This window comes from Zeugodacus cucurbitae, chromosome 2 (assembly GCF_028554725.1).
Source record: "Zeugodacus cucurbitae isolate PBARC_wt_2022May chromosome 2, idZeuCucr1.2, whole genome shotgun sequence".
NCBI lineage: Eukaryota > Metazoa > Arthropoda > Insecta > Diptera > Tephritidae > Zeugodacus > Zeugodacus cucurbitae.
The window spans coordinates 67,988,926-68,014,710 of NC_071667.1; the positions used below are offsets into that span (position 1 = coordinate 67,988,926).

At 35.6% G+C, this 25,785-nt stretch overlaps 1 protein-coding gene across 4 annotated transcripts in view; it reads right to left on the minus strand.

Annotated features, from left to right (window-relative positions):
• Positions 1 to 25,785, minus strand: part of LOC105216385 (uncharacterized) — a 159,729-nt gene that overhangs the window by 24,078 nt on the left and 109,866 nt on the right. The window contains exons 1-2 of one of the 4 annotated variants that reach the window (XM_029042929.2): positions 10,772 to 11,164; positions 1,611 to 1,941 (exon numbers count right to left, since the gene is read on the minus strand). In XM_029042929.2, the coding sequence (XP_028898762.2) occupies positions 1,611 to 1,618 (8 nt within the window). In that variant the 5' untranslated portion in view covers positions 1,619 to 1,941; positions 10,772 to 11,164. Of the gene's footprint in view, positions 1 to 1,610; positions 1,942 to 10,518; positions 11,165 to 19,536; positions 19,845 to 25,785 lie in introns of those variants that run through there. The other 3 variants (XM_029042928.2, XM_029042927.2, XM_029042926.2) reach the window with 3 other exon arrangements.

Here is a 25,785-nt window from a genome sequence, read left to right on the forward strand (position 1 = left end):
AATTTTTAATTTTTATTGCGAAATTGTGCCACCCGCTAGCGGCAACCGGCGCAGCTGAGCTGACGAATTTTAAGCTACGAAGTGAGCGGCACGCGATTTTTTGTGCTGTCAGAACGTGCATTAATTTTTGCAATCACACTATTTCAACAATCGCTGGTGTTAACAAATATTGAGAGTAAATATATAAATTTTGTGCAAATAAATAATAAGAGTAACTACATGGACTCTATGCTGGTCTAAAAATCGTAGAAAACGTAATAGACATTAAAAGGGGAAATAATAAACAGACCAGAGCACTAAAATCTACAAAAAAATTAAAAAAAAAATGTAAATAATAACGGTAAAATAATAACAGTAAAATAAAAAAATAACGGTACTAAATTATAACAAGAAAAATTATATAAATAAAATAATAAAAATTATATAAATAAAATTTAAGTACAAAAATTCAAAATAAAAAAATTATTGGTCTAGAACTTTGCTTCCGCTTTTAAATAATAACGGTAAAATAATAACAGTAAAATAAAAAATAACAGTACTACACAACAACAAAAATTATATAAATAAAATAATAAAAATTATATAAATAAAATTTAAGTACAAAAATTAAAAATAAAAAAATTATTGGTCTACAACTTTGCTTCCGCTGTTTTCCAATAGATGTCTCCAGGGTCAAGCACTGGTCGATTAAATCGATTAAATCGTTTTATATCGATCTTGGACATTTGCGTCAACATTAACACAAAAAAATATTTGTAGAGAACTGTTTGCATCCCAAACTTGTTCTCAACTGAAAATGTCACTTTTTGAGCCGAATTCTCGACATTTGCGGGAAATTTTGCTTGTCTTTTTAATTCCAAGAAAAGTGCGGCTGAGGCTCATCGAATGCTTTCGAATACGTACAGTGAGGCTGTCCTAAGTGAAATAACATGTCGCGAATGGTTTCAACGTTTTAAGAATGGTGATTATGAAGTCGAAGACCGGCATGGTGGTCGAAAATGCAGAATTGGAAGCTTGACTTGACCATGATGCGTTGCAAACCCAAGAGGAATTGGCCGAATCGTTGCAAGTGACACAGCAAGCCGTATCAAAACGCCTCAAAGCCATGATGATTCAGAAACAAGAAAACTGGGTTCCTTACGACTTGAAACCAGGAGATCTCGAACGGCGCTTCTTGGTTGCTGCGTCAAAGGCACAACCGAAAGGGATTTTTACATCGCATTGTAAAGATAAAGTCATTCTCCAGCATGACAATGCTCGGTCTCACGTCGCAAAGGTGGTCAAAAAATATTTGGAGACGCTGAAATGGGCGATCTTATCCCGATCGATGGCACACGGTCTAGCTAAGGAGCACTTCAGTTCTTATGAAGAAGTCAAAAAGTGGATTGATACTTGGATCGACTCGAAAGATGAGGAGTTCTTTCGTCACGGAATATGCATGCTGCCAGAAAGATGGTCAAAAGTAGTAGCTAGCGACGGCCAATATTTTGAATAACATTTTTGTAAAGCCTTAATTTTACAAAATAAAAACGGCGGAAGCAAAGTTGTAGACCTATATAAAAATATAATTATACTTGCAAATAGTTGGCAACGCGTCGCCGTTTGCTTACCTGTTCATATTTTATTACTTTATTCTTCAAATTTTAATTTCTTTTATTTTAACTTCAAAGCTGTTTTGCGCGCTGTTGGTTTGCTGTTTTTTCTCTTTTTTCTTCTTGTCTGTCTCACTGTTTTTTATTTGCTCCTCTTTTAGTTGCTTTTCCTCCTCTTTTTTTCTCACTTCTACTTTTGGTTTTTCGCAATTCACTGCCACATGCGGCACGTGAACGTGCAACAAAAATTGCAACTTAATAAACTTCTGCGTTGCCGTTAAATGTCAGTTATGGCAGTACAACAAGAACAATAAAAAAAATTGCCATCACATTGCCATTTTAGCTGCTGCTGTTTGGAAAGAGTAGAGAGGGGAAATGAGTAAACGTTAAGTCACGCATACACACACACCATTAAACTGAGTTATGTTGCATTCAATTGTGTTGAAGATACTTAATGCTGCTGCTGCTTGCCACATTGTTGTTGACTGTTGCACTTTTCTTTTGTTTTTCTGTTTTTCTACTACTTGTTGTTATTATTGTCGCTGTTGTTGCTTTGTAATTATGTGCACACAGGCCACAGGTATTTTACATAAATGCACACCCTGTTGGAAGTCTACGTAAGGTCGGTGAGTCGCCTGTGGTGTTGCCTGAGTGGTTGTGGCTTTGTGAATTTTCTATTGCAGAATTGGCGGCAATTGGTAATATATTGGTTGACAGGTGTCAGTTATGCAAGGAGAGCACCACAAGCGGTGTAGTGTTAGAAAAATGCAGAAAAAGAGGAAGGTAAAACATTTTGCAAGCTAAGGAGAGTGTTTACTGAGAGTAAAGTTTATTCCTTTCACAGATTATAAATTTACTACTGTCACGTGATTAATGACTAATGACAGTGAAAGTGACATAACTAATGACAGTATAGAATCTATCAAGTTCAATACTCACTGCTATTATTTCAATAAATTATGTTATTGACTGATTAAAAAGCATATTCACCGTTATTGGAAGCTTTAATAACGTTATGATATATAAAATTATATTTTTTCATTCAAATGTGTCCCTATTTAGCGACAGAAAATTTTTAATTTTTATTACAGTGAGTGTAGAAACCAGGCATTAGGAGTCCGGCCCTGCTTATATCACCGATAAGTAAGCCTCTACATCGACAGTTGGTCTCACTATCGTTATAATATATAAAATCATATTTTCTTTCGAAAGGTGTATCTATTTTTAGCGGTACGTAACTGTAAATTTGTAAATTTTTAGCCAGTTTGTTCAAAAAAAACCTTGTACCGTTATTAAGTTTCGATAAGAACCATTCTATTATTAAACAAGTAAGGAAGGGCTAAGTTCGGGTGTAACCGAACAATTTATACTCTCGCAATTTATTTATTTAACTTTATTTATATTATATAATACACAATTTGACCCACATATTCGTCATATATATTGTATAAAATCCATTGAAAGTTGGAAACCATAATATTAGGTTAGAAGCACCGAGGTCCTCATGTTCTATATATGGGTCCTTGAAAACCTATGGTCCGATTTCGGCGATTTTTAGAATGGAACTGCCACACTATAAACGTAGTATTTATGCAAAGTTCTGTTCCTATATCTTCACTAGTGTTTACTATATATATTGTAAAGTAAACGATTCAGACCAACTTCAGAGTTCTGGTATATAGGAAGTACGCGTGGTTGTGAACCGATTTGGCCTATTTTCACAACATACCATTGGGATGTAAGGAAACTATTACAAACCAAGTTTCATTGAAATCGGTCGAGTAGTTCCTGAGATATGGTTTTTGACCCATAAAGGGGTGACGCCACGCCCATTTTCCATTTTGTAAAAAAATCTGAGTGCAGCTTCTATTTGCCATTTATTACTTATGTGAAATTTAGTGTTTCTGACGGTTTTGGTTAGTGAGTTAACCCACTTTTAGTAATTTTCATCATAACCTTTGTATGGGAGGTGGGCGTGGTTATTATCCGATTTCAACTATTTTCACGGTGTATGGTGGGATACATAAGAGAACCGACTTCAGAAAGTTTGGTTTATAAAGCTTATTTGGTTTGCGAGATATATACAAATAAGCGATTTGGGGGCGGGGCCACGCCCACTTCCCCAAAAAAATTACATCCAAATATGCCCCTTCATAGTGCGAATCTTCATACCAAATTTTATTTCCATAGCTTTATTTATGGCTTAGTTATGACACTTTATGTGTTTTCGGTTTTGACATTTTGTGGGCGTGGTAGTGGTCCGATTACGAACATTTTCGAACTTAACCTTCTTATGGTGCCAAGAAATACGTTTTCCAAGTTTCATTAAGATATCTCAATTTTTACTCAAGTTACAGCTTGCACGTACGGACGGACAGACGGACAGACAGACATCCGGATTTGAACTTTTCTCGTCACTTTGATCATTTTGATATATATATATAACCCTATATCTAACTCGTTTAGTTTTAGGACTTACAACCAAATGTTATGTGGACAAAACTATAATACTCTCGTAGCAACTTTGTTGCGAGCAACTTTTGTTGCGAGAGTATAAAAATATATTTTTTCTTACAAAAGTGTCTCCATTTTGTGGCAGACAACTGTAAATATGAAGAATTTATGCCAATTAGTGGACATCCGTGAACTAGATTGATTCCTAAATTCATACCTAAGCATCTGTGCCGTCATTTTAACTCGCTAAAAACCGTTATAAAATACAATTAATAAATTAAAATTTTTTTCCATTCATAAGGGTCTCCATTTAGTGGACGACAACTGCAAATTTGACGCCTAGAAAGCAAAAACAATAGACAGTTACTGCGGGAAGACAACGTTGATGATGACAGTGAAAAGCTACACAACGGGAAATGGAAAATTTGTAACGGGAAAAGTTTTAATACATACACAAACATATTTAAATATGTACATATAAACTGTATATTAGTTGCATATTTGTTGTTTGCATTGTCTAGCACTTTGCGCTGCAAAACAATGAAAAGCGAATAATACGCGACGCGACGCTGACAATTCACTTTCACTGCCAACTTGCGTTCGCTGCTGTATGTATATGTGTGTGTGTGAAATGCACACAAACCAACAACAACAAAGGCGAATGTGAATGCGTCAAATATGCAATTCATTACAGCATTTTACACATTACTAACAAATTTGCGGCGCACACACACCCATACCATTACATTTTTTCATTACTGTCGGTGTAATAATGAAATAAATATAAAAGCAAATTAACTGCTGTTTCTCGTCGCACAATTAATTTTATTACATTCAATTGTTTTTAGCCAAACGAGTGACGTTGCTTTTGTTTTGTATTTTGTTGTATAATACGATCAGTGATCCCGACTTGGAAATTTTTACGAAGTTTTGCTATTGTTGTTGTTGGTGTTTTCTCTTTTGAATCAAGTGCTTGCGATAATGATATGCAGGTTTCTCCGATTTAGCACGTCGCTAGTTCCTACAATTACTTAATTTGATACTTCCCTTTATAAGTGCATTAAAGTTTATTAACTGTGTATATTCATACATAAAAGCGCGTCTTAAATGGGTGTTCATTGTCTTCCACTGAATGTGGGGACTTGTGTTTTTATTTATATGTGGCTTTTGGATAATTGATAATAATAACAATAAGTGGTTGCCTTTATAAAATTTGATATTTAACGAGATTTCAAAGAGGGTGTCTCTTTAAGAAGCAATTTCTTTAATTAAATATTGGAGAATATTATTCTAACAATACAGCTAAGCCGTGCTACTCAACTAATTTATACTAATCAAATTCATAGGCCTAAGCAATCGTGCTATATATCCCAAATTTCAATGTATAACGGTAATTTGGGTTTTTTGAAAAAAGTATTTCTTCATTCGTTTACATTAATGTTGTCACTTTTAAAATAGTCCCCATGCGATGTTGGGTAATTAGACCATCGTTTCTTCTGATCGTCGAAACACTTCTCAAACTTGGTATTTGGGATAGCTCTTTGGGCGATTTCTTGTAAATTTGTTAAATTACGACCTAATAAGGTTCTCTTTATTTTGGAAAATGGGGAAAAGTCACATTGAGTCTTGTCTGGCGAATATGAAGCATTATATGGTATATTATATTGTTTTTGGCCAAGAATTCACGAACAAGCAAAGGATTGTGAGCTTTTAACAAATGAGAATCGCCAAGCTCATAGAAACACGGCTAACCTTAGCGGCTACAATGAATAGAGCTGGAAATTGTATCAAGATTACAAAAAAAAAATCGACAATTGGACTCTCCAAACCCCTGAGAGTATAAATTTTACAATTCCCGTCATTTTTTGAACATAACACGTTTGTATTGATCACAAATTTATAAAAAATAGTCGGATGTGTTATGGAGTACTAGAAATACACTATACACTTCCTCTTATCAAATTTGGCTTATCTTGAGGGCAGCTAAAGTAATATTTGCTTGAAATCTTAAGTTGAATTAGTTTTATGCTACTTTAGCGAAGACAGGTAAGTAGATGATCACTCATCATGTTGATCTCAAGGTATGGTGCCAACCTGATAAGACAATATCCCAAAAGAAGGCTCTCAGAATGTTTGAAACAAATATTGATTGAAAGACTTAATATTTTGCAATGGCTATTATCCATAAGATGATATGGTGGGATTTATGAGGATTATGATTGCATCTATGGTAAATGATAAAGCTGCTCTGGTCAACAGAAAAGAAAGAGCTCGTATGCAACTAGACTTTGATTGAAATGGCTATACATATATCAAATCCTTCAATGTTTACTAAATTACTTTTATTATTCGTTAAAGAGTATTATTCTACGAAAACATTGTAAAACTAAAACTAAAATTTCGAATTATAATGCCACGATGAGATGTAACGGCCTATACGAAACTGTTCAGTCGATGATGAATTATAGGACCTCCGCGAAAAGAACCAAATATCTTAAAACGAAGTTATTTTGCCAATGAAGGTTATTACTACTTGTTTCCAAGAAAGTTCAGTCAGCATAGCCGAAACAGAACATATGTATGTTAAACAGTAGGCAACAAGCATACATATGATGAGCAGATGTTTCTACCGATATTTCTGAATTTTCCGCTGATAGTTTATTATGGAATTTGTTTTGAAATGCAAATTGGTGTAAATGTCTAGTTTTACAGTCTTGAGGACTATTTTAGTTTCTGTATATATGCCGGTTTCCAAGACTACTCATAAAATTTAGTGGCATGTCACTACCATCTGCCGTCTTATCATGTCTTCAATGTTGACTTTTGTGGCTTACCGTAGAAATTTATTGTTAGGCTTAAGGGTGTTTCGCTTGACCTAATATCAGCTGCTGACTTAAGAAAGCGAACCAAAAGACTTGAATATAAATTTACATGCGTTGATAAAAGTCAATTGCTAAGTTCACGATATTTGACTGCTTTCGTATCAATTTACTTACAAGAAAACCTTTAGAAATAATGCTTATCAATCATTTGGAAATTATTTTTATTATCTTTTGACAGCTTAAATGTTGGATAAATATGAGGGAGCAGCTGCATGAGTGGAGGAGTGTAGGCTTTATTTATATGTTATCAGCGGGAATTTACAACAAATATATAATTATATTTATGTTTATGATTATGGATATGCCTTCATTGCTATAACTATCTATCACTATGCTCAGACTTTCATATTTACACTAAAGGTGTTAGCTTAAATGACGGGGAAAACTCAATTCCGTTGTTGTTATTTGTATACTGTTAATAAAATTCATTTTCTTCTTCTGCTAATCATAAGGTAATTCCAAGTCTCGCAAAGTACGTAATTGAATGACATTAAAGCGTTCAGTGATCGGAAAAGATGCATGTGAGTTTGTGTGTATTGTGTATGTTGTCACTTGTCTGTATATATGTATACTATATAGTTATATGTGCATATACTCGTCCATTATGTTTGCTTAACCGGTTATTGACGATGATCGTGATCGCAGCTGATACAAGTCGATGTTTGTGCTTTTTCTTATTTTCAATTTTTTTTTTTTACTTTTCTGTTTGTCTTTGTTGTATATTTCTTATAATCCAGTTTATTTAACTATTATATATATGTATATAGTAAATCACGATTTAAGCATATTTCGAAGGCGCATGCAGCATGAATTAGGTTATGAAGTACAACGACACTCAATAAATAAGTGACATGATCACTTTGAACAAAGTTCTTTTGTCAATAATTGAAATAATGTAGATAGTTTTATTGTGGTTATATAAATAAGTCAGTAGTCTGCTTTAGAAGCCGAAAAAAAAACGTTTTTTAGCAATTTTTTTGAAAGGGAAGGAAATCATTGCGGTAAACGAAATTTTAAGACGATAGTGTAATATATTTAAGGCTTAAAAAATAATATTTATTATTGAAAAATATTGAAATTTTTTCAAAGTTGTACTAATTTCTCTGGAGCGCCTGGAGTCTGCACTTGTAAATCGGTGCCGGTGATGGAGGTCGTGCGATGCAACTGAAACAATCGAATCAATTTTTTTTTAATTTTTATAAGTTTCTTTTCTTTATGAACTAAAAAAATACCGAAGTAGTTTTAAAATTCCAAATTTTTTCGAAGTTAAAAAAAAATTGACTTTTTTAAGAAAAAAAATTTACTTAAAGTTGCAAAACAAATAATTTAAATAATACTTTTGTCCAACTTTTTTAGTTCAAATAGAAGATAATTTAATACTGAAGCTAGAACACTTTGGTTTTTTTCGATCGGACATATATTCTTTTTGTAATCGCCGGCACCGTTTTCTAACACTTGTGAAAATGAAAACTCGAGAAAACGCGCTTTAAAGTTTTCGGAGAGCATTCGCACCTGCTCGACGCTCGGCCACTAAAACTGCTCTAGCTTCGAAAATATGTCGAATTGGCCTCTGGAATTTTAAAGACATGTTCTTGGATAGTTTTGGAAAGATTTAAAACAAAACAAAAAATCGATTTTTTGAAGCCTGTAAAGCAGACTACTGCCTTAAATGGAGCTCCGTAGCCATTTTTATATATTTGTTACTGATGTGGGTGCCGTCTAGAACTAGTATAATCATTAAGAAAATTATTAAAATAAACTAAACTGCAGAGAAAAGTATAATATTTTTAGCAGTAATAATTTAGTAGATAGAAGAGACACTGATTTAGAAATATAAAATTCAAAATGTTTCATAGAGAAAAAAAAAAAAATTATATAACGCTGTAAGAAGGTTCTCAGAGATCTCACTTTTGATAAAACTATAGATCACAGAGAAAATTAAATTTTTTGGTGTGAGATTCGGCTTGAAAAATTATTTCATACAGTGATAACTTACGATCGTGTTAGGATTTCCAATCTTTCAGTCTAATCTAAGAATATCTAAGGTTATCCCATTACAATGGACGATAAATCTGTTCAATCTACAGTATGTTTCTACGATGGAACGAAAAACATTAGCTTTGAGTGAGAAGTGAATAGAATGTTCCACGAATTAATATTTTCTGAACTGCGGTGGAGAGTGACTGACAAATTAATTACGACAAATAATCAGTTTCGCATAATTTTTATATTGCAAATTTCGTGATATTCGAGAGTACGTTCTAAAAGCAAATTTCTGGATTCTTTGAAAAAATACAACTAAGAAAGGATGTTCAATTTTATGAATTAAAATGCAGTCTCCTCATTCAAAGCAATTCAAGATTACAAGAATGAGAATAAGAAATTAATGATTCATTCCAATATTAGAGAAATTTTTAGTTTATATTTAGATTTCAGTGTTGCCATTAAATGAAATTGTCATGAAAACTGAGTAAGATATTTTACATAATTCCGATATGCGGTTTTGAGTTCTTATCGCAAGTAATATATTTATGTATGTATATATGTATGTGCATAAGTGAGCATGAGCAATTCAAAATTTTCTGCGAAGTATGTGGTTCCGCTAAAAATATTAAAAAAAAAATAATTCTTTTACTCAATTTCTAAAGTGTCTGCAAAGCAATTTCATTTAAAACGTTAAATTACTTATTCACAACTGCACACGCACACACACACACACATGTCTCACATGCAACTTGTGTTTCCATTTAAATTGGGTTGCCACCGGCAGCGGTGGCGAATGCTGGCTCGCTTAGCTCGTTTGACTGCCACAAGCGACCACCAGGTTTTTTTAGCAACATAAACTTGTTATTATTTATTGTTGTTATTGCTCAAACACAACAGTGTCCTATGCAAACACACAAATACAAATATATATTATTTGAATGTATGTATGTGTGTATGTGTGTATCTACAAACAGATCGCTGTAGATCTCTCAGTCTCAGTTTTTTACAACTTCTCACACGAACACGCCGAACAGGTCTTGCTGCCAGTTGAGAACGCAGCGTGGTTGTTGTGGCTCTTGCAGGTACTTGTTTACAACAACTACAACAACAATGTGGCTTTTATTTCTTTTTCGGTGTCTTGCAAAAACAGCAAGTAAAAGCAGACAAAAATAGCAGTTAAAAAAAAACAACAACAACAACAAAAGTAACAGCATTAGCTCGCTCGTGCTTGCCTAAAACATGAGACCGCCGCTTCGTTTCTGACTGTGACGACACAGTTACCAACACACATACACACACATATATAAACAGATACTATCGCACACGCACATTTGCTGGCCTGTTAGCGACCGTTAAAACCAAACGTCTTAACTATATGCTGCCATTTGTATGTATGCATGTATGGCTGGGTGCGTGTGTGTATGTAAATAATTATACACCGATCGTCATTCAACCAAAAAAAAATATCCAAAAAGGTCAAATTTTTTTCCGTTTTCATACGCTCTCGGACACTCGAACACTTTTCTTTTTTTATTTTTTATTTATTATTTTTTTGTTTTTGTTTTTTCTTCTTGTTGTTGAAAATTTTGTAATTTGTTGCTCACTTTTGGCTTTAACTGGCTTTCACATTCTCCTTTAAGGTTGTTTTTCGTAGTTTATCTACTTGTGAATGTTCCAACTACCTTTATTGCTGTTGTTGGTGTTGTTGTTTGACTTATTGTTGTCGTTATTGTCGAAGTGAAAAGACATTATTGAACGTGCAATACACGAATTAGCAAACTTCACACTGACCGATAATGCAGCCAAACACAGTATAATAAATAAACAAAAGCGCCTTAAAATGGCGCACGCACACACCTACACATATATTTTCGTTTGTATGTATGTATGTGATTACATATAAGGTAAATCGCGCGCACTTGTCTTTGCTAAACACTTCCGCTTCAATACGCTTGAGTATTTCACGCTAAATACCAGACGATTAACACCCGCGCACAACACAGATTACGATCGAGACATAGATACAATGCCAATGCAATCGTTTTGTATAACCGCCGTAGCACGCAATGCGTACGCGCTGAAATGACAAACTAGCGTTTAATAGTTTCTTATTTTCAATTAATATTTTCAACAAAAATTCTTTCTTCACTACTTCACACTAGCGATCACCGTCTTGAGACTGCTTGCCAGACGAACACGTTTCACACAACTGAAACTGAAAACGACTTCCAACTAACTGGCTTTCGTAGTCTTTCTTATGGTATACTACGGCCCAGTCAAGCGGACACTCTCTCCGCCGGTCGCCGTCGCAGTCAGCGCCAGTCAACGGCATTGCCACCGGCAGTTATGTTCCAGTTAACTTCGTTGCGCGCTGTCGACGTCAGCAGCGACGTCAATGTGTGATCGATGTGTTTGTTGTAGTAACTCCCATGCTCACTTGTTACTCACTTGCGATGTTTTTTTTTGCTTTTGCTTGTGGATCGTGTGCTAGGCGCTCTAACATATATTTTTGCATGCTCTCCGATTGGATGGCGTTTGCTGTTGCTCCACAAGTGTATGCGCAACGATCGTGCTGTGTTGGTTATTTACAAACATTCGTTTCTATGTGTGGGTTGGTTGCGATCGTGGTGCTCATGAGAGTACTATAACCCAATAGGTGAACTATCGGACTCATTTCGAATAAGAAATTGAAGTCGGTTAATCTAGATCACATGCTGACCAAGTATTGAGTACGCTAAATTAACAGTTAGCACTGAGGTTGAGTTTAAAGTAGGAAAGAACTTAAAATTTTGAAGCATGACTAGTCTAGACTTCAGCAGCGGAATCCAAATCGAACAAGTTTTGAAAATCCAGAAAGTGCACTTTTGGTGAGAGACTTTTCCCACTAGCTCCTCTACAGCAGTATACGGCTGCCGAAGGATTTCTCACTTTATCCTTAACATATTGGCTTCGAAGAGAGCTTCCTTTCCCCATTAGCTCCAGATATTTGAACTTATCCTCGCAGATTGCAGACTGGAACATCCCTGTCAGGCGAGTGTGGTGTTTAGGTTTTTATACCTCCTTTTGAATGAAATAATAAATCTGATTGCCTCAAAATATGTATATGAGACTAAACTTCGAAAACGTTGTCTGTTTGAGAAGGAGAATAGGATAAGACAGTCAAATCCCCATCCAGCTATTGTAGTAGGGATTTAAGCAGGTTCCGATATAAAAGTTACGCGTTTTTCTTGTATAGATGTTCATGTGATCCCTGTTGATTGATTGTCGATCATTAGATTGTCTTCATTTATTTCGGAAGCTCTTGGGTATTTGAGATCATTCTAGGATCGGGTAGGTCCCAATGCAACAGAGTGAAATATTCCAACCTCTTCTGCCATTTGAGAATCAGAGTCGATATTTAGACTTTCTCCTAACCGATTCGTTATTTAAGTGATTCAGTGATCTTCACTCTCGCGGATTAGGCGGATATCCAATATTTTTTTTTAATTTTTCGATAAAGAACCGAAGGGATCTCATTACATCCGTCTTTAAACTTATATTCAAATGTACATTTTAAGTAAGTACAAGAGAGTGAAAGAGATACGTTTTGGAGAAGTGAAGTACCATTATGGAATACATAGATTTGATCTCAATATCTACAACATGTAGTATTCTAAATGAAGGTGGTACGTTAATAGCTGATGTCAAACAACGAACGAAGTACTGTCGTTACTTCAGAGATAGTATAATTTGTCTCAATTTTTTTTTACGATTATTGTTAAGACCCATAATAAAAGTAGAGATTTTAAACACGATTCTTATGAAAATACGTTAAAACTATTGTTATTTTCTTGACCAGGACAATCGAAAAAATTGATTTATGGAAGGAAATTTGATTTCTAAAGGCTAGTGCCAATTCAAGAGTTCAAGTAATGGAGATCTTCGAGTTATAGAAGTTCGGTTTATGGAAGTTCAACTGTATTTCTACTAAATAACACATTGCTTTTCGAGGAATGATCGAATTTGGTAAATTATATTCTTTGTGACGAATAACCTAAAATTTCTCTCATATATTCTGATCGAATCATTTTTCAATAAAAAAACTATAAATAAACTATATGAAAGTGGGCATCTTCTGAGAATTCTTCACACTAGAAATGCATTTAAATTTAGATTGCAATCAAAGTAAAAGTGCCATAAATGCCATGGCAGGAATTTTAATAATAAATATAACAGTACTTCACCTCCATCACATGTACCTATAAACAGCATAAATATGATTTATCATACTTGTGTTATAGTTTCTGACTTGTTGTCTTTGTTGTTGTTCGAGGTGATTTAAAAATCAAGCGCCGCTGAAGAAGTGCGCATAAAAATTCGAATTAATCGCAGACGACTGGGCGCGACATCAATTTGACGCTGTTGCATTACACTCAATCGCTTGCACACACACACTCATATATACACTTATACAAACACACATATGTACATAGAAATATCAACGTTGTGCGTATTGAAAAGTTTGTCCTTCTCGCTCAATGTTGCACAATTTTTCAATCAACGCAATATTGGAATCCCAAAAGAGTGCGAGTGAGCGCGTTCGTGCAACTGAGTAGAGAAGGGCCAAGGGGGGGGCCTGAAGGGACACAGTGCAGAATGCAAGTAAAATATAACGACTAAAGAACAGCAGCAGCACAAACAACACAAACAAATCCAATCAGCAGTTAGTCGTCACAAATGCCAACAGATCTGGCTGGTTTGAGTGCAGGGTGTACAGAGAGGCTTTGTGTCCCTTCAGCGGGGGCGAGAATGGGTAGTACAATGCAGCACGCGTTAAATAAATAAAACTAGTAAACCGTTAGTATTGAGTTTCGTCACCATATCGGCTTAAGGCATGACTGCTGATGGTCATACACACTGCTACTGCTGTTGTTGCTATTATTGTTGTTGTTGCGCGCATGCAACTTCATACATAGTTTGAGTAATCGTTTCATTGAACTACAAAGTCTACAAAGAAACTTCTCATGTATTAGAGATAAAAGTTTTCGCACCCGCTTGTGGCGCAAAGCAATTTTACGTTCATTCACTGGCAATTTCAGCCTCAGCGCTGCGGCGCATTGCAAGCGCGTATGGCCGGCAATGATTGCCCGCAACCGCAAAAGGTAGCATTAACAAATGTGGGCATTTGTGTTATCTGGTGCAGACCTCGTTGGCCATTTAAAATGAATTGAATACGTCAGTCGCATAGATTGAGGCTTGCGACTTGGGGGGAGGGTGGTGTGTGACAAACGCATTTTTCTCTTACATCCAACGGGAGGATGTGTGCAGGTTTTATGATAAACTCAGTGTGCAAGTTCGACGTTGTTGGAGTCTGGAGTAAAGTTCTAAGTTAAATATGATATATGGCTGATGAAGTCGACGTTGTGTCCAGAAATATATTTTTTATACTCTCGCAACCTGTTGCACAGAGTATAATAGTGTTGTTCACATAACGGTTGTTTGTGTCAAGAAGAAATATAAGAGTTAGATATGGGGTTATATATACATAAATGACCAGGATGACGAGTAGATTTGAAATCCGGATGTCCGTCCGTCCGTCTGTCCGTCTGTCCGTGCAAGCGATAACTTGAGTAAAAATTAAGATATCTTAATGAAACTTGGAACACATATCCCTTGGCACCCTGAGGAGTTTACTTTCGAGCAAAATCGGTCCACTGCCACGCCCACAAAATGGAGGAAACCGAAAACCTATACAGTGTCATAACTAAGCCATAGATAAGGTTATGAAAATGAAATTTGGAACATAGGATCCTATTAGGGAGGGGCACATTTGGATGTAATTGTTTTAGAAAAGTGGGCGTGACCCCGCCCCCAAATAGGTTTTTTGTATATAACTCGCAACCCAATAAAGCTATATAAGCCAAATTTTCTGCAGTCGTTCCTTTTAGCCATTTCCATATACAGTCCAAAAATGAAAGAAATCGGATAATAACCATGCCCACCTCCCATACAAAGGTTAGGTTGAAAATTACTAAAAGTGGGTTAACTCCCTAACGAAAACGTCAGAAACACCAAATTTTACATAAGAAATGGCAGAAGGAAGCTGCACTGAGATTTTTTTACAAAATGGAAAATGGGCGTGGCGTCGCCCACTTATGGGTCAAAAACCATATCTCAAGAACTATTCGACCGATTTCAATGAAATTCGGCATATAACACTTTCTTGACACCCTGATGACACGGGTGGAATATGGGCGAAATCGGTTCACAACTACGTCTACTTCCCATATAACTCAATTTTGAATTCCATCTGATTCGTTCACTTTATAATGTATTCATAAGGAACCAATGAAGCTAGCGGAATAAAACTTTACACAAATACTGTATTTGAGCTGTGACATCACTTGTGGAAAAATTGTCAAAATCGGACCATGACTTTTCAAGGCCCCTGATATCAAACATGAAGAACTCAGTGCCTAAGGTTAATTTTTCACCGAAAATATAGGTAAATCCCTCAGATATTTTAATGTAATTCATTCCCTCTGAAATTTTTTCTTATAACAGTTTCTCTCTGTACCTAAAATGGTAAAAATCGGGTCATAACTTCCCCCAGATCCCATATACCTAATTATAAGTAATATTAAATTAAGGGAGCGTATAGTCTTCGATATATTGTATCTTGGTGGTGAAAACGAGTGAAATCGGTTTAGGAATTACCTCAGTCCCCATTTACTATTTATGATGATTTTCGTTATTCTATCGAACTATATGCCGAATGTATGGGTCGAATTGTGTTATCTTTATAAAATCACATCAATAAATTGCGAGAGTATAAAATGTTCGGTTACACCCGAACTTAGCCCTTCCTTACTTGTTTTATATATAAATAGTGGAGATACTGTCTAAGATTGACTGTCATAAAGTAATCTGCGAAAGTGCTTGAGTTAAAGTCTTAAAAACAGTTCAAATCCTCTGTAGAGTAGTCTCCCTGAAGTTGAAAGTGGTCACTAACCAAGAGACATTCCAGAAAAGATGATTGGCTTTTAGTAAACATTTCTCATCAATCCTTGACGACAATTTAATAAAGAAACCATGCTCTCCGAAGGTTCTTGGAAAATGTTTCGTAAGAGATCCTAAGCAGGTGACACTTTCAAAGATATTCTTAATTAATATCTAAGCACGGACAAAGAGTTAATTCATTGCATTCATTCATTCGACAGCAAGGATCAGTCGACTGTTTTTTGGTAATGTTTTCAATAGAACCTAGACGATTAAGTGGATCAGGTCCTTATCTCGTCTACCAGAATAGTATCTATGTACTGTCAGCAATTGCTTTGGATCACACTTAAAGGTAGCCTCTCATTCTATATAAGATTGGATCGTTCGATCTAACTTCAAGTCATCAGTATTTGTTTTTATTTATGAGAAATTATTTTCATTGAAATCCATTAATTTCTATAAACTCGTGGAGAAATAAAATATGACAGCTTTCCGTACATTTATAGGAATTTAGTTAACCACCTGGTCTGTCCTTTTCACTCCACTCACTCAGTGTGACAATACAAGTCTGCCATTTAAATGAAAATGACAAACGACACAACCAACTTGTCAACCGGCAAAGTATAACTCAATGAGTTGATGTTAAGTAACAACAAAAAAGTCCTAACAAATAAATATTACAATTGCTTATCATGTACGTATGTATTTAGGCTCCACTGCTGAGTAATAAATACAATTAAGCGCAATTTGATGTGGGGAATCTTGGTGCACAAACTTTCGAAACTTTCTTAACTTTTTGACACAATAATGAATTAATGTGGTTTAATTACTATAAAAGTATGCAAATATATATCATTTGAAGTGTATATTTGTAATTCATTTGCAGTGAGTTAGTAATTAAGATAGTAGGAGGAATCTCGACAAAAAATTATTTTGGTTAATATTACATTTTAGGAAAATGTTGAACGATATTTATAGAAATGTATTATTTATTAGAGCTGGGCTACGAAACTACAAAGTATATTAAAAATAAAAATATATAAATATTCTTGAGGCAAGTACTGTCAATATGGGATAACAAATTACTCGGTAGATGGCGTTGATGTCATTTCCAGTATTATTTATTTATAAATCCTATATTTATGGGTCGATTTTGTTAATTTTGATTTTTACTGTATAGATCTCATTTTTATATAACGATGCCACCATCCCTTAGTCATCCCATAAAATTTTATTATTCAAGCTAAAGTCTGACTTCATATTATTTGGGAACAACTTTGTATTTAATTAAGCTAACGAGCTCAAGATTCATTAAGTCACTAATAATTTCTTATTAATCGGCATTTGTTACATCAGCTAGTAATAATACAATATTTACTTCCGATTTAAAACGTATGGCTCAATGATTCATCATAAATATATTTTAATCGCCTTCGGCTCTGTTAAATTTAACTAAAAAAGATGACACTTTTACGTGCTTTTCGATTGTCCCTAATCAACGGTGCTTATAACTTGAAAAAAGTAAAAGAAATCACGTTAATTATTCAATGTTTTGAGGAAAAATAGATGCATTTCACTAATTACTCAGTTGTTTTGAGAATCGGAATTGATTGAAACATAAATACAGTGGAACTTCTCTAACTCGAATCACCATAATCCACAAAAAAACTTCGAGTTATAGAATGTTAAAACACGTATTCTGAATTTTGTTTCTTGCAGTTTGCAATTGTTGGGCTCTTGACGTTTGTATTCCATGCCTTTGTTACACGATTTATACAATTCATAAGTGTAATATCATACTTTTTATCCGCTTCCATAAGATATAGGGGGAATCTTCTAAAATTCTACCTCGATAGAAAAATTTGAAATTTTGTATATTGTCCTGACCAAAAAGTTCGATTTATGGAAGGAAATTTGTATGTAAGTTGCCTGCTATTGTCACTTCAAGTGTTCAAGTTATGGAGAACTTCGAGTTATAGAAATTCGAGTTATGGAAGTTTCACTGTATTTTGCTTCCGATTTACACAGCAAGTTAGATAAGTCATTAAAATTGCAAAACAAGTGTCTTCTTTGGTTTTACTTTAGTTTAAGTTCTCAAAAAATGGCCATCTTCTCGAAGAAGACCTTTTCATTAATGTATAAATTTGATAGCCCAAATAATTCTTAGCGCCAGAAAGGCTTAATTTAAGTACTAGATGATTAAATGATGAAATTTTGGAATTTATTGCCTTTGTGGTTGCAATGACTAGCGCGTTTTTGAGCACTCGGTTAGAATATCGATCTGTTTTGAGGTCATTGAGAGCAGTTATCCCCCAAGATCCAAGATCTGGTTTCAAAATAGGCAACTATCGAAATTCCTTGTTAGATGACTTTAGTACGGAAAAGTTCTTGAAGCGGCCTAAAACATTCCTGAAATAAATTTGAAGTCCCACTGCCTACAGTCCTTCGACGCATAAAATTTCGGGTCCGTTTCGATTATGTAGTCACACCTAACATGGAAGCGGCTAAAAAGTACGTTTCATTGATTATTATTTGGTGTTTTGTTCATCTAGATTTTGTTCTTAAGTTCATTTAATTTCTTGCAGAGTCATTCCATCGTATTGTCTATGAGGATACATTTTTATAGATCAGCAAAGTAGAGAGTATAGAGAGTCATCGTCTAAAATTGTATCGTCTTTACTACTGCAATAATTCTAACACCCAGGAAAAGGATTGCATTTGAAGTGTCTACATATGATATTCTAAGCGTAATTGTCTTATCCAACTACCCTCGTTCAATTTGTGGCACGTTCAAGCGTTCATATGTTAGTTGGTCAGTTCATGGACGCACTGACAAATGACAAATGGCAGAGCTTTTAGCCACAATCTAATAAATACATACCAACAAACTAACAAATAAACAAACGAACAAATTTCGTATGAGAAAGTGAGTTGCTGCTTTAGTTGTTTTTGTTGCTGTTGTTGATGTTGGTCAAGTTGGGCCGTTAGTTCGGTGTGCTACCTGCGGTTTTGTGCTGTGCATATTTCATGTTGTAGGTTGCAAAACTTTTCACTCAACTGCTACTACAGTCGTCAGAAAGACAACAACAACAACGACAAGTGAATTATTATCGCTACTTCAAACAATCAGCAAAGTTTGCAGGGCAAAAAGTGGCGCCGCGCGGTTGGCGGTAGGCGGCAAGTGCAATGTGCTCACAATTTATGCAAATTAACCAAAACAACGCCACAGTTACACAAAGCCTGCTGTCACTTGCCGCTCCCCACCCAACCGCCAAACTCAACCAACTTCAGCCTGAACCTCAAACGCAAACTCAGTCAGCAGCCGACACAGTCACCTTGTGAACGTTGAGGCGCGTTGAGCGCAACGAATCGCTTTCATTAAACTTTCTTCTTACTTCTCGCTTTCAGTTAGGCTGCGGCTACGGCTTCGCTTCTCTGCTCTTTCGCCGCATCTTCACAACGGAATGCTCCCGTTTGCGCGGCGTGACGTTACATGGCGCGGCACCAATTCAACGGTCACGTTGCCGGCACAATCGCTACTATAATTGCACAAGCCAGCGCAAAACTACGCTAGCACTATGTATGTGTGTGCTTATTTGCCGGCTTTCGGCGCACATGACCACCACTATGTTTGCTCCACTTACCGTTTATAATTCTGGTCAGCTTATTGCGGCGTGTTGACGATGGACTTAAGAGGCTTTCGCGTCGACTATTGCCCGCACTGCTGCCGCTGCTGCAGAGATCGCCACCGGCACCGTAATTGATATTCAATTGGGTTGTTTGCGATGCGGTGCTGCAGTTCGAGAACAAGCTGCTCGCTGATGGCCGCTTGCTGAACGGCACCACCGAGGGGCGTGGTATGTCGAGTGAGGGTCGCGGCGTGTCGCTAAACACAATCTCGGCGAAAGAATCAATGCTGGCCGAACGTTGCAATGCGCTGCTGTCCTTACGCCTGCAAAAACAAAAGCAAACACACAGCGAAAAAGAATTAAATGGAATCAAATCAGAAAATGAAAACAATTTCAGTGGAAAAGTGGTCGACAATATGGAGTGAATAAGAAAATTATACAAAAAAGAAGTAAGCAGCTACTTAGAAGAATTGGAGCACATTCTGAATTATTGAACGTTGCGCGCATAAAGTGCTAAGCAGCGAGGAATTGGCTTGGGAGGCAATAATGCGTGGATGGATTTTTAATGAATAGATACGCTAATATATACATGTGTACATACTTATGTATATTCAGTTACTATACATAGAATATACAGTTTTCAAAAGCACTTATTTTTCAAATGCTCACAGATTATGAAGTAGTGGTAATAATATAACGATTCTTAGTAATGTATTAACACCAATAATAATTTTATCAATATTGCTCAAATGTATGCTTTCTGCAGAAAATCCGATAATTGCTTTAACTGACCAGAAAGTTGCCACCTGTCTTAAAAATAAAAAAATAGTTAAACACATTACATATATGATTTTGATATTCCATAAATATATTTAAGTACAATCATTCCTTGCAAGCGATAACTTTAAAGCTTAAGGAGCACACCTACAGCCCTATTCTGTGCACTTGACAAAATAACAAAAAAATTGAAATCTTTTTCAGATTTTTCAGATTTTTGATAAAATAAAAAGTTTCAGAACGCATAGCTTTTCCCCACACGTGTGAGAAACAAAAAATGTAAACAGAAACAGCTGATTTCTGTCCAATTATATTTATTTGAATTGAAAAATTTATTTGAATTATTTTATAACGTAAGTTTTAACATGCATTTTAATATTTGTTGCAAAATAGTTAGTAATTTAACTTCAATTTCACAATAAATCCTTTGCTCTTGGTCTAGACGTGAAGTTTCTGAGAGAGCGCAAATATTCCATGCTCCGAATCTAGCCCCATTTTTAACCGAGCCTTCTTTAATGTGGCTTCGTCACTAAGTTTGGTTTACGATTGACCGGTTATCAGCCTATCTATTCGATTCTGATGTATCGAGAATTCTAATATATCGACTGAAAACTTTCAGGCCTGATGCAAAGAATTTGGTTTGATTTTACAACCCCATGTACTCTATATAGATGACAAGGTTATACCGCATTTACGCGGTCGCCAGAGCCTCGCTAATCCCTCTAACCAAACAAGGAGAGCCGCGCGTAAATGAGGTTGATTGATAATCGGATGACAGAGGCTATATATTCGCTTTCCCATCCCAGCTCCCTCCCTAGTCTTTTGCTTAGCTCAAAGCCACAGAATACTAAATAATATAATACATATACATATGTCCTTTATAATATATTTAAAACTATTTGGAATGCAATTTTGATTTAGGTGGTTGTTATGTTTAGCTTCAGAAAAGTTCCTTGGGGACAACGAAATCTAAACTTTGTTCTTTATTGTCAAAAATTTGCTGAACTGTAATCGCATGCAATATATAGAAAACAATTTCGTCAAAGTTACCCTCATTAAATTCGTTTTTTATATAAAAAAGGGAAAAATTAACTTCTTAACCCTTTCATGCCAAATGTTGCCTATAGGCAACATTGTACTTATCGGCTTCTAACTCTCGTTATTTAAATATTTTTGACCAGCGGTTTTTTCAATTATGTAGACTTATGTGTTGTGCGCGTATTCATTCAGTAGGCCTTCTCCGCAGAGTGGAATTGTCAAAATCGGTTTCGCGAAAAAGTTATACTGAAGTGTTTATACAAAAAGTGCTCAAAAACATAAGAAAAAATTGTTTTATTTTAAAACAAAATGAACTATATAAATAAGTAAAGATAAGAGAGTTATTTAAAAAAAATTTCACGAAAAAAGTGTTTAGTTTTTTTATAATAATCTAATTTGTGTCTATAAGCAACATCCTGTAACTAATGAACCAGGATACATAGGACTTTGAAATTTTTATCACTTCATATTTGAGTTAAGACTAATATATATCTGTCCTAAAAAAAAATGTTAGCTCCGCCCATTTTAATTCTGACATGAAAGGGTTAATATAAAAATGGCTCAATAACGCGAGCCATCAACATGTTCATATTTTTCCTCTTTGTATAAAAATAACAACAAAAGTAAAATATCCCCTTTACAACAAATTCATTTTCACAACTATCCACAACGAGATATTTTATTTGTCAAGAGCATTTTACTTCTTAACAACTTATCAAGAAAAAAGCTTTTTATTTTAGACACAGAATACGAAATGCTTGATAAATTTAAATTTTTTACAAATTAGAAATTTGTTGAATTTGTAAAGTGCACAGAATAGAGCTGCTAGTGTGAAATTTCAAAAAAATCAATTCAATTAAAGAGCAGCCGCCAACAGTGAAAACGATCATTTTATCTTTAAACGCGTTTTTCTCGAAGCAGCATTTTCCGAATTTGTTGCAGTGTATAATTATATAACAATGACCTATCGATTTTTAATCTGATCAAAAAATCGAATTTAGGCAGGCCAAAAACGATCAAAATTAGGTGTGCCCCTAAAGATATTTTAATGAACACATATTACATGGCAAATAGAGCTATGAAAATGAAATGTTGTTAATAGGATCATAATAGGGAGGGACTTATTTGGATGTACAACAAAACCGAAAAAACTGGTCATGGATCAGCCTCCAAATAAGGGTTTTTTGAATATATCTTCCAAACTAGCTAAGCTATGTAAACCAAACATACTGGACACATTTCCCCATAGTACCTCATCACGCACCATGAAAATAACCTAATGCCTACCCCCTATATAAAAATTATGCTGAAAACTATTAAAACTGACTGAACTCACTATCGAAAAACGACATATACACTAAATTCCACATAAGAAATGACAGAGCAGCACTCATATGGTATGAAAAAAAGACAATGGGCATGGCAGCGCCCACTAATGACTCAAAACCCATATCTCAGGAACTTATCGACCAATTTCAAATTTAAGCCTAATTCATATTTTTTAATATTCTGAAATTATGAAAATTCACGTTCTGTAAATAATGTGTTTCGCGCTCTTTGCTCAACTTATCATAATCGGCCTGCTTAGCGCACTATTCACAACACCATCATCCATCTTGAGACCCAGCGCTCATTATTGGATAAAATTCGGCCGAATATACCACGTCCAGAACGCAGTGAAAAACATATAGAAGCCATAGCTGAGTGTGTACACAAAAACTGTGCAGAGTCCGTCGCGCCGTTCGCTGGAACTCGGACTGAAGTATGGAACTACTTAGCGCATCGAGATCTTAAATTGAAAAGCGTACAAAATACAGCTTGTGCAAGACCTGAACTCTATGGGCGCTCGAAAAGTTCCAAAAGATCCGACGATTTCGAGCCAAATTCTTCGATGATATATAATATATATATAATACACAATTTGACCCACATATTCGTCATATATATGGAATAAAGTCCATTGAAAGTTGGAAACCCTAATGTTAGGTTAAATGCACCGAGGTTCTGTTCCGATATCTTCACTTGTACTAACTTTATATATTGTAAAGTAAACTATTCAGACCGACTTCAGAGTTCTGGTATATAGGTAGTGGGCGTGGTTGTGAACCGATTTAGACTATTTTCACAACATATCATTGGGAAGGCACGAAGATTTTATGTACGAATTTCATTCAAATTGGTCGAGTAGTTTCGGAGATATGGTTTTTGACCCATAAGTGGGCGGAACCACGCACATTCAAAATTTTGTATACCATTTTGAGTGCACCTCTTCTGCACCTTCTTTATTATAAAATTTAAGGTTTCTGTTGGTTTTCCTTACTGAATTAAAGCATTTTTAGTAGTTTTGAACATAGCCTTTGTATGGGAGCTGGGCGTGGTTATAATCCAGATTTGCTCCATTTTTGCACTGTATAAGGTAGTACCTAAAAGAAACGACTCTAGAAAGCTTTCCTTGATATAGCTTTAGTAGTTTGCGAGATATGTACAAAAAACTTAGTAGATGGTGGGGCCACGCCCACTTCCCCAAAAAAATTACATCCACATGTGCCCCTTCATAGTGCAATCCTTCATACCAAATTTTACTTCCATAGCTTTATTTATAGCTTAGTTATGGCACTTTATGTGTATTCGGTTTTGACATTTTGTGGGCATGGCAGTGGTCCGATTACGCCCATTTTCGAACTAAACCTTCTTATGGTGCCAAGAAATACGTCTTCCAAGTTTCATCAAGATATCTCAATTTTTACTCAAGTTACAGTTACGGACGGACGGACATACGGACAGACATCGGGATTTGAACTTTTCTCGTCACCCTGACCATTTTGATATATTGATATATATAACCCTATATCTTAGGACTTACAACCAACCGTTATGTGGACAAAACTATAATACTCTCATAGCAACTTTGTTGCGAGCGTATAAATATTAAAAGAAGTCCGTCCTAATGCTGAAACCTAACATAATCAAGCTGTCCTAAAGACTCGAGAAGAATTAAGAACAATGGAAAATTTTTTCCGTTCCTTAAATCCCCACATTACTGAAGTGACTTGAGCGAAATAATCCAAAAATTTTCAGTAAATAGCTTAAAATAGACCGATAAAGCTTTCCATTATTCCAGGCGAAATTCATTTTCCACGCTTAATTGAAAGCAAACTGTGAAAGTTTACAATAACATTTTGTTTTACTTAAACTAATTAATTTGCCAGGACTTCTTTAATTATTAAGCGCTAATTAAAACAGCAACAGAGAGGAGAGTTCTTTCATACACAACACAATACATTACATTTGCATTGACTTGACACTTTTAATGGGGAGCTTTTGAAAGGCAGGAAATTAAAATCGAACAGTTTGCAGCAACTTCCGTTCGAAAATTGCAGCGAGCAGGAAAACTGAACTGGCTGAAACAGTAACAACAACAACAGCAACAATAAAAACAACGAGTAGTAAATGAAAATCGCCCGGCAAGTGACACTTGCAACGACTAACGATAGACAAACGCCCGTGGACAGTGCTATAAAAGCAATAACAACAACAACATGAACAACAACTATAACTTGTGCAATATAAAAGTAAGTAAGTGCATTTGTCAGGCGCATAATGATTGCGTGACGTGGCAGCCGAAGCGCAGAAATGCCATTTGACAGATTTATAATTTGCTATAGGCGAAATGCATTAAATCGTTGCATGTAAATGCAATCAAAGTTTATGCAAGTGAATTGCCAACGGGCGAACTGGCTGCGCGTAACAAACGCCTGCCATCCCCCCTCTGCCAGGTTTTTACTGCTGCATTTTCCTGCGCCTTCTTGTGCAATATTCGTCAGCTGGAAAGTGAATAAAATTTGCAATGACTGGGGAAGCCAGTGAGCAGAGCATCAACATACACATACACAAACACATTTTATTTATACATATTTCATACCACTACACACACATATATGTATATGTATGTATGTATGTGTTGTTGATGATCTTTGAACGTTTATTGTCAGCAGCCGAGTCCTTTGCTTGGCAAAGTGGCATCTGTTGCAAATGCGGTGATGAAGTAGCAACAGCTGAAGCCGCATGGCTTCACGCATAATAACAGCGTGAACGACAACAACAATAACAGCAGCAGCAACAAGGAAATGACAATGAGTATCATCGCTAGTGTTATTGTATATTGTTGCTGTTGTTATTGTAAAGTGTTGTTCCTGTTTGTATGCTTTTGCTGTCGTCGTTCGCTTCCGGTCGTTGCGGCCGCGTTGATGATTGCTGGTAATGATGTTGTCGCCAGCACTTTAACTCGCACACACAAACACCCACACCCACACACACAAGTGCAATAACTTAAGCATGCCACAGACATATACTCGCACACTTGCCACAATAATCTGCTTGCCTTTAGTGGCATTTTAAAGCACTGCACAGCCGTGAGTAATAATAATAAAAAGTAATAGTATTAATAAT